The 13,389-nt window shown below is 48.1% G+C and overlaps 1 protein-coding gene across 1 annotated transcript in view; it reads left to right on the plus strand.

The window, feature by feature from the left end:
* The window catches only part of KAZN (kazrin, periplakin interacting protein), a 159,221-nt gene extending 147,404 nt beyond the window's left edge, over positions 1-11,817 (plus strand). The window contains exons 14-15 of the mRNA XM_042996204.1: positions 9,324-9,438; positions 11,283-11,817. Of these exons, the coding sequence (XP_042852138.1) occupies positions 9,324-9,438; positions 11,283-11,447 (280 nt within the window). The 3' untranslated portion in view covers positions 11,448-11,817. The remainder of the gene's footprint in view (positions 1-9,323; positions 9,439-11,282) is intronic.
* The last annotated feature ends 1,572 nt before the right edge of the window (positions 11,818-13,389 follow it).

Here is a 13,389-nt window from a genome sequence, read left to right on the forward strand (position 1 = left end):
TCATCAAACTGCCACAGCCACTGGCTGCCCTCTGCCACGGGCCCGGCTCAGGGCCTAGCATTTGATAGCTACCAGGAGACACATACTAGGAGCCCCATTTCACAGATGAGGAAACTGAGGTACAAGAGGGTTACCTATCTTGCCTGGACCCATCAGCTGATAAACAGTGGAGCTGGGATTTAAACCATCATATGCTGCTTCTTCCCTGAAGCGTGAGCCGAATGACCAAACAACAGCGGGAGGTGTCAAGGCCCCTCCCTGAACCCCTCCCAGGGGGACTTTTGAGCCTTTGTCCCAGGGTATAAATGCCCAGGTTCAACTGCAATAATGGAGGTTAAGACCCCTCTCTCTCTCTCTCTCTCCCTCTCTCTCTCTCTCTCTCTCTCTCTCTCTCCCTCTCCTAAATGTGGTTCGGTACTGGTGGGAACAACCCTTTCTCTGAGCCCCCCAGAATGCCCCCGACAATGAAAGACAATCTTCCTGATGGGTTTGTTCTTCAACCCACCCACCATCTTCTTTTAAAAAAAATTTTTTTTTTAATATTTACCTATTATTGAGAGACAGAGAGAGACAGAGCATGAGCATGGGAGGGGCAGAGACAGAGAGGGAGACACAGAATCTGAAACAGGCTCCAGGCTCTGAGCTGTCAGCACAGAGCCCGACGTGGGGCTCGCACTCACAGACCGCGAGATCATGACCTGAACCGAAGTTGGACGCTTAACCGACTGAGCCACCCAGGCGCCCCCCAAATCTCTGATTCTTGCAAGGACACCAGTCATATCGGACTGTGGACCACTCGAATGACCTCATTTTAACTTAATTACCTACCTCCACAAAGACTCCTCTCCAAACACGGTCACATTCTGAGGTAGGACTTCATAATTTTTTTTTAATGTTTACTTATTCTTGAGAGAGAGAGAGAGAAAGAGAGAGCATGAGCATGGGAGGGGCAGAGAGAGGGGGAGACACAGAATCCGAAGCAGGCTCCAGGCTCTGAGCTGTTGGCATGGAGCCCGATGTGGGGGTTGAACTTGTGAACTACAAGATCATAACCTGAGCCAAAGTTGGACGCTTAACTGAGCCGCCCAGGCGCCCCGAGAAGAGCTTTCACGCACCCCTCTCTGCAGAACACACAGCCCAGGTAACGTACCTGCTCAGAGGTCAGGCCAGGCCACTCCACTGGTGTGGAGCCCAGGGTCCTACGCTGTCCTCCAGGGTCCGGATCTTGATCCTAGAGGCTCAAGGTCAAGTTCCATCCCTGCCACCGAGGGTCTCGTGAATCCTCAGGTAAGGCCTGACTTCTACCTCTTCTCCAGGGGGAAGCCGAGGGCCCCGGCAGCTCTCCCAAGCTCAATCAACAGCTAGTGTCCCCAAGTCAGGAGGATTTAACGCACTTCGATGCATGACAGCAAACCGCTGGCTGAGTGAGTTTAGATTTTCATGGCTTCTGCATTGGAACGGCTTCCCCACTAGACCCGGGGAGCCCCCGGCACCCATGGATCTGAAAACTTAGCTTGATTTGCCCTCCAACCTGCCAGCGCCCCTACATGCCACCTCTCCCCTGCCTTAAACCCCCTCGACAAAGTTTGCCCCGGAAGCAGGACTTCTCTGAGGCAGCTTTAAAGACCCTAGAAGGTTCATTTCTCTTAGCAAGTCTGCCTTCATGTTAGCTTGGGCCAAGGCTCTCAGCTCCCGCGACCCCGATCCCTGGCTGCCTGTCAATCAGAGCCGACTCCTTTGCAAAGTGTTCTAAATGTTACTATGAACCCTTATTATGGCCATTTATTGGACGTCAGCTAAGCTTCGAAGCACGTTTTAACTAACTTCATAAAGTTGGCTACGTTATGATCCCCGTTTTGCAGACCTAGAAACCAAGCTTCCAAGAAACGAAATGGCTTGCTCAAGGTCACACAGCCAATGAATGGTAGAGCCGGGATTTCAATCCTGCTAGAGCTCCGGGAAATTTCTCTGGACATAAGCGGCTTGGGTCTGGCAAGGTTGGCGGAGAACGTGCACAAGGCTCCCGCCAAGGCTACAGCCTACCCTGCAGGCAAAGGCTGAACGCCAGAGCCCAGGGGAGACGGGGGTTTGCCCAACATCTAAAAGTAAAACAGGGCAGGTGGGAGGACTGAGTTCGGAACTTCCAGGATTCTGGACCAGGATTCTTACCCCAACACCTCACACGTCCAGCACAGCACTGATATTCTAACAGGGGCCGGAAGACTTCTTTAAAACGTTAGACAGAGGGACGCCTGGGTGGCTCAGTCAGTTGAGCTTCTTGATTTCAGTTCAGGTCATGATCTCACAGTTCGTGGTTTCAAGCCCCACGTTGGGCTCCATGTTCATCATGGAGCCTGCTTAAGATTTTCTCTCTCTCCCTCTGCGCCTCTCTTCCACTCACACGCACGCAAACTCTCTCTCTCTATCAAATAAAAAAAAAAAAAAAGGTTAGATAGTAAATATGTTAGCACTTGGGAACCGTGTCAAAACACAGACACTCGGTCTATATCAAAAATATACGGGGGAGAAGGAGCCAAGATGGCGGAAGAGCACGGACGTTTTTTGTGGGTCTCGTGTCCCTGAAATGCAGCCAGACCAACACTAAACCAACCGACACGCCTAGAAAACGGACCGGAGGATTAACACGACCATCTGCACAACCTGAACCACAGAATTCAGCAGGTACGCCGCACGGAGAAGTGAACTTGGGGAGCAAGAAGGCACAGGAAGGGAGGTGCTTTTGCGAGCGGAGAGAGGACGGAGGCCGGGGTGGGGGGGGCAGAATATGGGAAAAGCACCCCTCCCCAAAAGCAGCTGGAGAGAAAGTGGAGAATTGGAAACAGCCGCAGGGACTGAACTAAAAAGGGAGAAAGGAGAGGGTTTAAATTCCATTAAGACTGTAATAAACAAGGGGAGCGCAAAGGCTGCAACTCCCCAGCTCGATACCTGGCGGTGGGTGCTCTGGCGGGAAGGGCGAATCCCCAGGAGCAGAGCGGGGTCCGGGAGGTTCTCGGGCCACACGGGGAGAAGCGGTTCCACGGCCGGAAGGACGTTCGGCAGAGACTGTGAGGCCACCTGGGCCCAGCAGACCCCAGAGAACGGCCCCGATCGCTGGTGCTGGAACAAGGTCGTTAAGGGTGAAGCCTGGTGCCAGATGCGTGTTGCGATTTTCCATAATCCCTGAAAGGCTGCTGCTGCGCTAGCTCGCGAACTTTTTCTGGGGCGGCTGGCACCCCGGCCGCAGTCTCTGGGCTCCGGCAGCAGCAGGTTTGGCGAACTTTCCTGGGTGCGGCCGGCAGGCCGTTGCTCAGGGAGACCCCCCTGCAGAGGGGCGGAAGGGGCCGAAGCCGCAGCCCTTCGGAAGTAAGGGGCCGGGGAAAACAGCCGCGTCTGAGACAAAACTCGGGGAGAGGTACTGCCTGGGGCCTGGTCATGGAGACAGAAGAAACGGGGAGCGGACGAGAGCTGAAGACAGAGGACGGGTGCGCGACTGCCGATCGGGGAGAACAGACCGGGTAGCTGGGTGGCGCCATTTTCACCGCTCCCGCGCATGCGCATACGCACCTACGAGCGCCACAGGAACCCACCCCAGGAGGCTGGCGGCGCCATCTAGCGGAGAGCGGAGCGGTTACACTGAGCCCCGCCCAACGGGCCAACCTCGCTCTTGAAGAACACACGTCTCACCGCCGGCTGAGTTTATGGACCATAAAGCGCTTCCTAGTCTGACTTCTAGGGGAAAACGAAGCAATTTCAGTCCTACTTCAATCTGTTAGCAGGTTCATCTATTCAATATTCTTTCTTTCTTTTTTTTTCTTTTTCTTTTTCATTTCTTTTTCTTGAATACAGAAAGAGAAAAAATTCATTTTTATTTTCAATTTTTATTAAAAATATTTTTCTTTAATTTTTATTACTATATTTTTTACTCTCATGTAAATTTTTTCAAGTTCTGTTTTGCTTCCATAATTTTATTTTAGTCTACTTCAGTGTGTTCACCTTTTCGAATTTTCAAACGATCTCCTTTTTTTCGTTTCTTTTTCTTTTTCATTTCTTTTCTTTTTCTTGAATGCAGAAAGAGAAAAACTTCATTTTTACCTTCAATTTTTATTAGAAATATTTTTCTTTAATTTTTTTCTATTTTTTGCTTTTATGGAAATTTTTTCAAATTCTATTTTACTTCCACCATTTTATTTTAGTCTACTTCAGTGTATTCACTTTTTCAAATTTTCAAACGATTTCCTTTTTTCATTTTTTTCTTTTTTTCTCTTTTTTCTCTTTCTCGTTTCTTTTCTCCTTCTTGAATATAGAAAAAGAAAAATTCATTTTTATTTTTAATTTTTAATAAAATATTTTTCTTTAATTTTTTCTACTATATTCTTTACTTCTGTGTATGTTTTTTCAAATTCTATTTTACCTCCATCATCTCATTTTAGTCTACTTCAGTGTATTCATTTTTTTCAAACTCTCAAACGATTTCCTTTTTTCTTCTCACCCCCCCTTTTTTTTCTCTAATCTGTCAAACCACTTTCAACACCCAGACCAAAACACATCTAGGATCTAGCATCATTTATTCAATTTGTGTGTGTGTGTGTTTAATTTTTTAATTTTAATCTTTTTTTAATTTTAATATTTTTTAAATTTTAATTGTTCTCTCTCATTAATTCCTTTTCTCCCTTCAAAATGACAAATGAAGGAATTCACCCCAAAAGAAAGAGCAGGAAGAAAGGACAGCCAGGGACTTAACCAACACAGATACAAGCAAGATGTCTGAACCAGAATATAGAATCACGATAATAAGAATACTAGCTGGAGTTGAAAATAGATTAGAATCCCTTTCTGCAGAGATAAAAGAAGTAAAACTAGTCAGAATGAAATAAAAAATGCTATAACTGAGCTGCAATCATGAATGGATGCCACAGCGGCAAGGATGGATGAGGCAGAACAGAGAATCAGCGATATAGAGGACAAACTTATAGAGAATAATGAAGCAGAAAAAAAGAGGGAGATCGAGGCAAAAGAGCACGATTTAAGAATTAGAGAAATCAGTGACTCATTAAAAAGGAACAACATCAGAATCACAGGGGTCCCAGAAGAGGAAGAGAGAGAAATAGGGGTATGTGAGCAAATCATAGTGGAAAACTTTCCTAACCTGGGGAAAGACACAGACATCAAAATCCAGGAAGCAGAGAGGACCCCCATTGGATTCAACAAAAACCGACCATCAACAAGGCATATCATAGTCAAATTTACAAAATACTCAGGCAAGGAGAGACTCATGAAAGCAGCAAGGGAAAAAAGTCCCTAACCTACAAGGGAAGACAGATCAGGTTTGCAGCAGACCTATCCACAGAAACTTGGCAGGTCAGAAAGGAGTGGCAGAATATATTCAATGTGCTGAATCAGAAAAATATGCAGCTGAGAATTCTTTATCCAGCAAGGCTGTCATTCAAAATAGAAGGAGAGATAAAAAGTTTCCCAGGCAAACAAAAATTAAAGGAGTTTGTGACCACTAAACCAGCCCTGCAAGAAATTTTAAGGGGGACTCTCTGAGGGGAGAAAAGATGAAAAAAAAAAAAAAAAAAGACCAAAAGCAACAAAGACTAAAAAGGACCAGAGAACACCACCAGAAGCTCCAACTCTACAAGCATCATAATGGCAATAAATTCATATCTTTATTAACAAATTGATAACAAATTAACAAATTAACAAAATTGATAAACCACTAGCCAGTCTGATCAAAAAGAAAAAGGAAACAACCCAAATAAATAAAATCAAGAATGAAAGAGAAGAGATCACAACCAACACAGCAAAAATAAAAACAATAATAAGGGAATATTATGAACAATTATATGCCAATAAAATGGGCAATCTGGAAGAAATGGACAAATTCCGAGAAACATATACACAACCAAAACTGAAACAGGAAGAAATAGAAAATTTGAACAGACCCATAACCAGTAAGGAAATCGAATTAGTAATCAAAACTCTGCCAAAAAACAAGAGTCCAGGGCCAGATGGCTTTCCAGGGGAATTCTACCAAACATTTAAGGAAGAGTTAACACCCATTCTCTTGAAGGTGTTCCAAAAAATAGAAATGGAAGGAAAACTTCCAAACTCTTTCTACGAAGCCAGCATTACCTTGATTCTAAAACCAGACAGAGACCCCACTAAAAAGGAGAACTATAGACCCATTTTCCTGATGAACATGGATGCAAAATCCTCAACAAGATATTAGCCAACCGGATTCAACAATACATTAAAAAAGTTATTCACCACAACCAAGTGGGATTTATACCTGGGATGCAGGGCTGGTTCAATATCCATAAAACAATTAATGTGATTCATCACATCAATAAAAGAAAGGACAAGAACCATACGATCCTCTCAATAGATGCAGAGAAAGCATTTGACAAAATACAGCATCATTTCTTGATAAAAACCCTCAAGGAAGTAGGGATAGAAGGAGCATACCTCGAGATCATGAAAGCCATATATGAATGACCCAACGCTAATACCATCCTCAATGGGGAAAAACTGAGAGCTTTCCCCCTAAGGTCAGGAACAAGACAGGGATGTCCACTCGCGCCACTGTTATTCAACATAGTATTGGAGGTCTTAGCCTCTGCAATCAGACAACACAAAGAAATAAAAGGCATCCAAATCGGCCAGGAGGAGGTCAAACTTCCACTCTTCGCAGATGACATGATACTCTATATGGAAGACCCTAAAGATTTCACCAAAAAACTACTAGAACTGATTCATGAATTCAGCAAAGTTTCAGGATATAAAATCAATGCACGGAAATCAGTTGCATTCCTATACACCAACAATGAAGTGACTGAAAGAGAAATCAAGGAATCAATCCCATTTACAGTTGCACATAAAACCATAAAATACCTAGGAAGAAATCTAACCAAAGAGGTGAAAAATCTATACGCTGAAAACTATAGAAAGCTTTTGAAAGAAATTGAAGAAGACACAAAAAAATGGAAAAAGATTCCATGCTCCTGGATAGGAAGAACAAATATTGTTAAAATGTCGATACTACCCAAAGCAATCTACCTATTCAATGCAACCCCTATCAAAATAACACCAGCATTCTTCACAGAGCTAGAACAAATAATCCTAAAATTTGTATGGAACCAGAAAAGACCCCGAATAGCCAAAGCAATCTTGAAAAAGAAAACCAAAGCAGAAGGCATCACAATCCCAGACGTCAAGCTATACTACAAAGCTATAACCATCAAGACAGTGTGGTACTGGCACAAGAACAGACATTCAGATCAATGGAACAGAATAGAGAACCCAGAAATGGACCCACAAACGTATGACCAACTAATCTTTCACAAAGCAGGAAAGAATATCCAATGGAATAAAGACAGTCTCTTCGGCAAGTGGTGCTGGGAAAACTGGACAGCGACGTGCAGAAAAATGAACCTGGACCACTTTCTTACACCAGACGCAAAAATAAACTCAAAATGGATGAAAGACCTAAATGTAAGATAGGAAGCCATCAAAATCCTAGAGGAGAAAGCAGGCAAAAACCTCTTTGATCTTGGCCGCAGCAACTTCTTACTCAACACGTCTCCAGAGGCAAGGGAAACAAAAGCAAAGATGAACTACTGGGACCTCATCAAAATAAAAAGCTTCTGCCCAGAGAAGGAAACAATCAGCAAAACTAGAAGGCAACTGACGGGATGGGATGGGAGAAGATATTTGCAAATGACATATCAGATAAAGGGTTAGTATCCAAAATCTATAAAGAACTTATCAAACTCAACACCCCAAAAACAAATAATCCAGTGAATGGGTGAAAGACACGAATAGTCACTTCTCCAAAGAAGACATCCAGATGGCCAACCAACACAAGAAAAAACGCTCAGCATCACTCATCATCAGGGAAATACAAATCAAAACCACAATGAGATACCCCCTCACACCCGTCAGAATGGCTAACATGAACAACTCAGGCAACAACAGATGTTGGCGAGGATGCGGAGAGAGAGGATCTCTTTTGCATTGTTGGTGGGAATGCAAGCTGGTGCAGCCACTCTGGAAAACAGTATGGAGGTTCCTCAAAAAACTAAAAATAGAACTACCCTATGACCCAGAAATGGCACTATTAGGTATTTATCCAAGGGATCCAGGTGTGCTGTTTTGAAGGGACACATGTACCTCAAATTTATAGCAGCACTATCGACAATAGCCAAAGTATGGAAAGAGCCCAAATGTCCATCGATGGATGAATGGATAAAGAAAATGTGGTATATATATATACAGTGGAGTATTACTCAGCAATCAGAAAGAATGACATCTTGCCATTTGCAACTATGTGGATGGAACTGGAGACTATTATGCTAAGAGAAATTAGTCAGAGAAAGACAAAAATCATATGACTTCACTCACATGAGGACTTTAAGAGACAAAACAGATGAACATAAGGGAAAGGAACCAAAAATAATATAAAACAGGGAGGGGGAAAAACATAAGAGACTCTTAAATATAGAGAATAAACTGAGGGTTACTGGAGGGGTTGTGGGAGGGGGAATGGGCTAAATGGGTCAGGGGCACTAAGGAATCTACTCCTGAAATCGTTGTTGCACTATATGCTAACTAATTTGGATGTAAATTTTAAAAAAGAAAAAAAATTAAAAAAAGAAAAAAACATATACAGGGGCACCTGGGTGGCTCAGTTCGTTAAGCATACGACGTTAAGCGTCCGACTTCAACTCGGATTATGATCTTGTGGGTTCATGGGCCCCACGTCCGGCTCTGTGCTGACAGCTCAGAGCCTGGAGCCTGCTTCAGAGTCTGTGTCTCCCTCTCTCTCTGCCCCTCCCCTGTTCATGCTCTGTCTCTTTCTCTCTCAAAAATAAATAAACATTTTTTAAAAAGTATAGAACTCTGTTCTCATAGCAAGAAAGGAGGCTTAGACAACACATAAACTAATGGGCGTAGCTGTGTTCCAATAAAACTTTATTTGCAAAATCAGTCAGCGGGCCGGCTCCAGCCTGCAGTTTGCCGAGTCCTATTCTAACAGAAGCCTTCCGCGCTTTAACACAGAGAAGGGAGCAGTGGGGTCACTTCAGCCAACAAGTCACTGTGGGGTGGGGCGGGGGAGACACAGATTTCAAAAGCAGGGCGGGGGCGATTTTCCTGACGCTTCGGAGTGCATTCGCAGCACAGGGGTGCTTAGCACGCAGAAGGTACGCGGTAAATTGCAGCATTTACGGTCATTGTCACCTGTGTGAGTGAGTGTGTGTGTCTCTGGGTGCTGGTAGCTGACCGGGTCCCCCACCGCTGACTCAGAATGTGTCTCTCCCCAGCTCCTCAGGCATCCGGGAGGCTGAGCGTTTCGGAACACCCCCAGGGAGGGCCTCCAGCGTCACCCGGGCGGGGAAGGAGGAGAGCAGCGGCGGCATCAAATACAAGGCTGGCCGGGTAAGACGCTGACGCCTTCACCCCGGGCTCCTGCAGCCTGGGGAAGGTCTTTTTGTCATCTGGACCCATGATGCCCCCTCCCAGCTCCTGTCTTGGCTTGTGGAGGGGGACCAATGGACCAGGTCACAGATGCAGAGGGGAGAGAGGAAGACACCTTCAACTGACCTGCATGATGCTTTAAGCCCAGCCCTCCCCTCCCCCCAAAGGCTTAGAGTAGCATCTCAAAGCCCAGGTCTCGCCCGCCTGCGTCAGAATCACAGGCAGCTTCTGGGACCCACCTGGGCCTCCTAAATGTTTGTTTATTTTTTGAGAGAGAATGAGAGAGAGGGAAAGCAAGTGTGAGCAGGGGCAGAGAGAGAGACAGACAGACAGACAGACAGAGGATCCCAAGCAGGCTCTGTGAGCTCTGCTCAGAACCCGACGCGGGGCTCGGACCCAACCAACGGTGAGATCATGACTTGGGCCGAAATCAAGAGTCAGACGCTTAACCGACTGAGCCACCCAGGCGCCCCCACCCGGGCCTCCTAAAACCAAGGGCCTCTGGGGTGAGGGGGATCCTTGGTTGCAGCCAAGCCGCCCAGAGGGTTCCATGCACCCCAAACTCTGAGAACCACCGACTTAGCTCTTGAGCTCCAATGACCCGACCGATAGCGGCAGATTAGCCTCTGGTATATGGAAGCACGTGCGGTTTGGATCTGTTCACACGGACTCAGACTGACCCAGATTCCTAAATGGAAGTGTGTAGACTCAGATGGCCCAAGTGGATAATCCAAAAATTCTCCCATTCATGCAGCAAACGGTTTTGGGATCCTAACTGTGTTTTAGGCACCACCCCGAGCATCAGTGGGACTAAGCATGAATACATTCTCTCCCTTACTCTTACCGTGCTCTCGGTCCAAAACGTGCAGTCTAGAATGGGGTGAAAATGGGTTTGGTGGGAAGGGGCAAAAACCTCACTCTTTTTATGTATGAAGCACAGGTATGTATACGGGACATGAACAGAAGCACAGTGTGTCTGTGGGGTGAACATTTGATGGGGGGGGTGGGATTAGGAGCAAATATCGGAAAAGTCTCCGTTTTTAAAGGTGGCAACATGGAACAAAAGATCGAGAAACACGGGTCTGGCAGTCGAGGGAATAAGTAGTTACAAAGCGCCATCAGGAAGATTATAATAGAGATATGTTCAAAATAAGAGATAAATACACACTGAGGACCTGCTGTGTAGGGTTGATAATAGCCCCCCTTTGCCAACACCTGGCTGTGTGCTTTACAGATCCAATTTCTACTCTTTGTGACAACTCTGGGAGAAAGGAACTTCTATTCCCACCTTGAGGCTGGGAAAACTGAGGCTCAGAGAGGGCAGGTGACTCATCCCAGGTCACACAGCCAGGAAGTGGCAAAGCAGGGATCGAAAGCCCAGTTTCTGAGTCTCCAAAACACGCACACCCTTTCTGCCACACCAGGAAGTGCTAGAATATTTCTTCTCGACTTGGGAATGCAGTCGGACCTCACGCCCCTGCTCAGACACTCTCGCCTCTCTTGTTACACCCACTCTCCATGCTCCTCCTGCTGAGGAGGGAGGGAGGAGACTTTTGAGGACAATCACACTATATTTGTCCTCACCCTGGGCAACCAATCAGTTCCTTCAGTTGGGAACGCAAAGCTCTCTCCGAGGGTTGACTCACAAAATCCTCTCGGGGGTCTCTGAGCAGCAGGAAGCACACAGAGAGGTTAGGCAAGTTGCTTAAGGTCACGCAGCAATGAGAATGGGGGGACCCCACGTTTTCCAGATCCCAAGGCACCCCGTTCCTTTTTTCCTCTGACCTTCATCTCTCTCTTCTCAGCTGCCGCTGGGGAAGATAGGAAGGGGCTTCAGCAGCAAAGACCCCGATTTTCATGATGACTATGGCTCTCTTCAAAATGAAGATTGTGGAGACGACGACCCCCAGGGCAGGCCAGAGCAGTGCCGGCTGGAAGGCTACAACGGCCTCGAGGTCACCAATGTGTAAGGGACTGACGCCCCACCAGCCCCAACACGGACACACCCGCGGAGGAAGGGTAGCCAGATGCTGTCACCACTGCACATAGTGGCCGCGGGCCAGGGATGCGCCCCTCCCGGGCACAATCCCAGCAGACTGTCGCAGTTTCAGACGGGCGCTCCGAGGAACGAGGGGACACCAGCCTGCCTGTCTTCAGCGGGTTGTGGACCTGTCCGCTCAGTGGGAGGACCTGTCGGCCCAGCCTCTCTATAACCCGGGCCCCACCCAGAGTGACCGCCAGCCACTGAGCAGGCCGGGTGGTCCCCGGGGCCTTGAACTGAGCTGCCGCGGTTGGAAGGAGGCAGGCAGTTCCCCAAGAGCACCCTCCCAGAAAGCGCAGGTGCGACTCCAGCCGGACACAAGGCACCCAGCAAGGGCGGTGCCAGGGGCGAGCACAGCCTGAGGCTGACCCGTCGGCACGGGGGTCCTTCCAGCCAGCCTGGCGGGGCTCCTGGCTCCAGCACCTGTGCCCCCCCACGACTGAGAACCCGGGTTCTGACTCAGCTGGCTGAATCTCCCTTGGGAGACTGCAAAATGGGGTGGTCACTCCCTTCCACCCCAAAAGCCATGGGGCACGGGGGGTGGACGCGGAGAAGAGCCTTTTGCCTGCTCCCAGGCGCGGCTACAGCGCCGGGAGGGTGCGGGGCGGGGAACGGTGCCAGGAAATGCAGGTTTCCTGTCGTCAGGATGGACATCCTGAGGACGGGATCCGGGCTGACTGACTCAGGCCGGCGACGACCAAGTTCGACAACGGGGTTGGGATTGGGGGCAGGGAGATGCTTGTCACTGTTGACCCAACAAACCTGTGTGGTGAGGTCTCAGTCACCTGGAACAGGGGTGCGTTCACCAAGGCCCTCATGGGGATGAAGGCTGGCGAGCAAAGTCACTGACGTGGCGGAGAGAACCCCCCGCCCTTTTCCTGACTCTGCCACTGTTTGGCTCTGTGGCTTCTTGCCGGTGGCCTCACCTCTCTGTGCCTCAACCCCTGCATCCACAACACTTCCTGGTTCCCTCCCAGGGACATTGTGAGAATTAACACGTGCTAATGTCTGTAACCCACTTTGTAACCTCTCGGGAGACAGGTGGCAAGCAATGAGGCTAGAAGGGAGCTCTGAGTTCCCGCTTACAGCACCGGACTGACCTTGAACTGGTTCTCCCCAACAGTGTTCCGGTTGGAACAACGTGCACAAGGAGGAAAGGAATGCTTAATGTTCAGACTCTCTAGAGCCCCCAGTAGGGCTTGACCAAAAAGAGAGAGAGAGAGAGAAAAAAAAAAAAGTCCACAGACACAACCCTTGAAAACCAGTCGGACCCATGTGTTCGGGCTCGAGTCTGTTGACCTCAGCGCTGAGCGATGACTTGGGAGGGACGACATGCACTGGAGTTCCCCTGACACTTTGGTTGTCAAAGCAAATCCTTTGTTGGGACCACGATGCTCGACCGCCATTGGGGCCGTTCGCACCAGAGTCAATGACAGGCCTGAACTCCCAAGACTTGAACAGGTGTCGGCCTCCAAGAACCGTCAAAGTACATGTTCCTCAGCCCAATGAACCAGTTCCCCCTGCGGGAAAAGCCTAAACCGAGGCCTGAGGAACCTGAGAGTGACCCTTCCTCCCCGATGCCGGAGACCATGGTTTTCTCTCTGATCTTAAGATAAGCACAGCTTTTCTTGCCCATGGAAACCAAATGCCCAGCTGGTGGACAGGTGGATGGCCCTCCGTTCATCTGATGTTTAGCCTTCTAGGGTCCCATTTCTGATTCCGTGGCCTTTGGGGGGCGGGCGGGGCAGGGCGGGAAGCTCTGGTATCTAAGGTGGCTTTGCTGAGGTTCCAAATTCCAGCCACATTCAGCCACACCTGGGGCCTGCAGCCCGGAGGGGGAAGTAAAACGTCTTCTAACCTGATGCCACAGG

The sequence above is a fragment of the Panthera tigris genome, chromosome C1 (genome assembly GCF_018350195.1).
Source record: "Panthera tigris isolate Pti1 chromosome C1, P.tigris_Pti1_mat1.1, whole genome shotgun sequence".
NCBI classification, from domain to species: domain Eukaryota; kingdom Metazoa; phylum Chordata; class Mammalia; order Carnivora; family Felidae; genus Panthera; species Panthera tigris.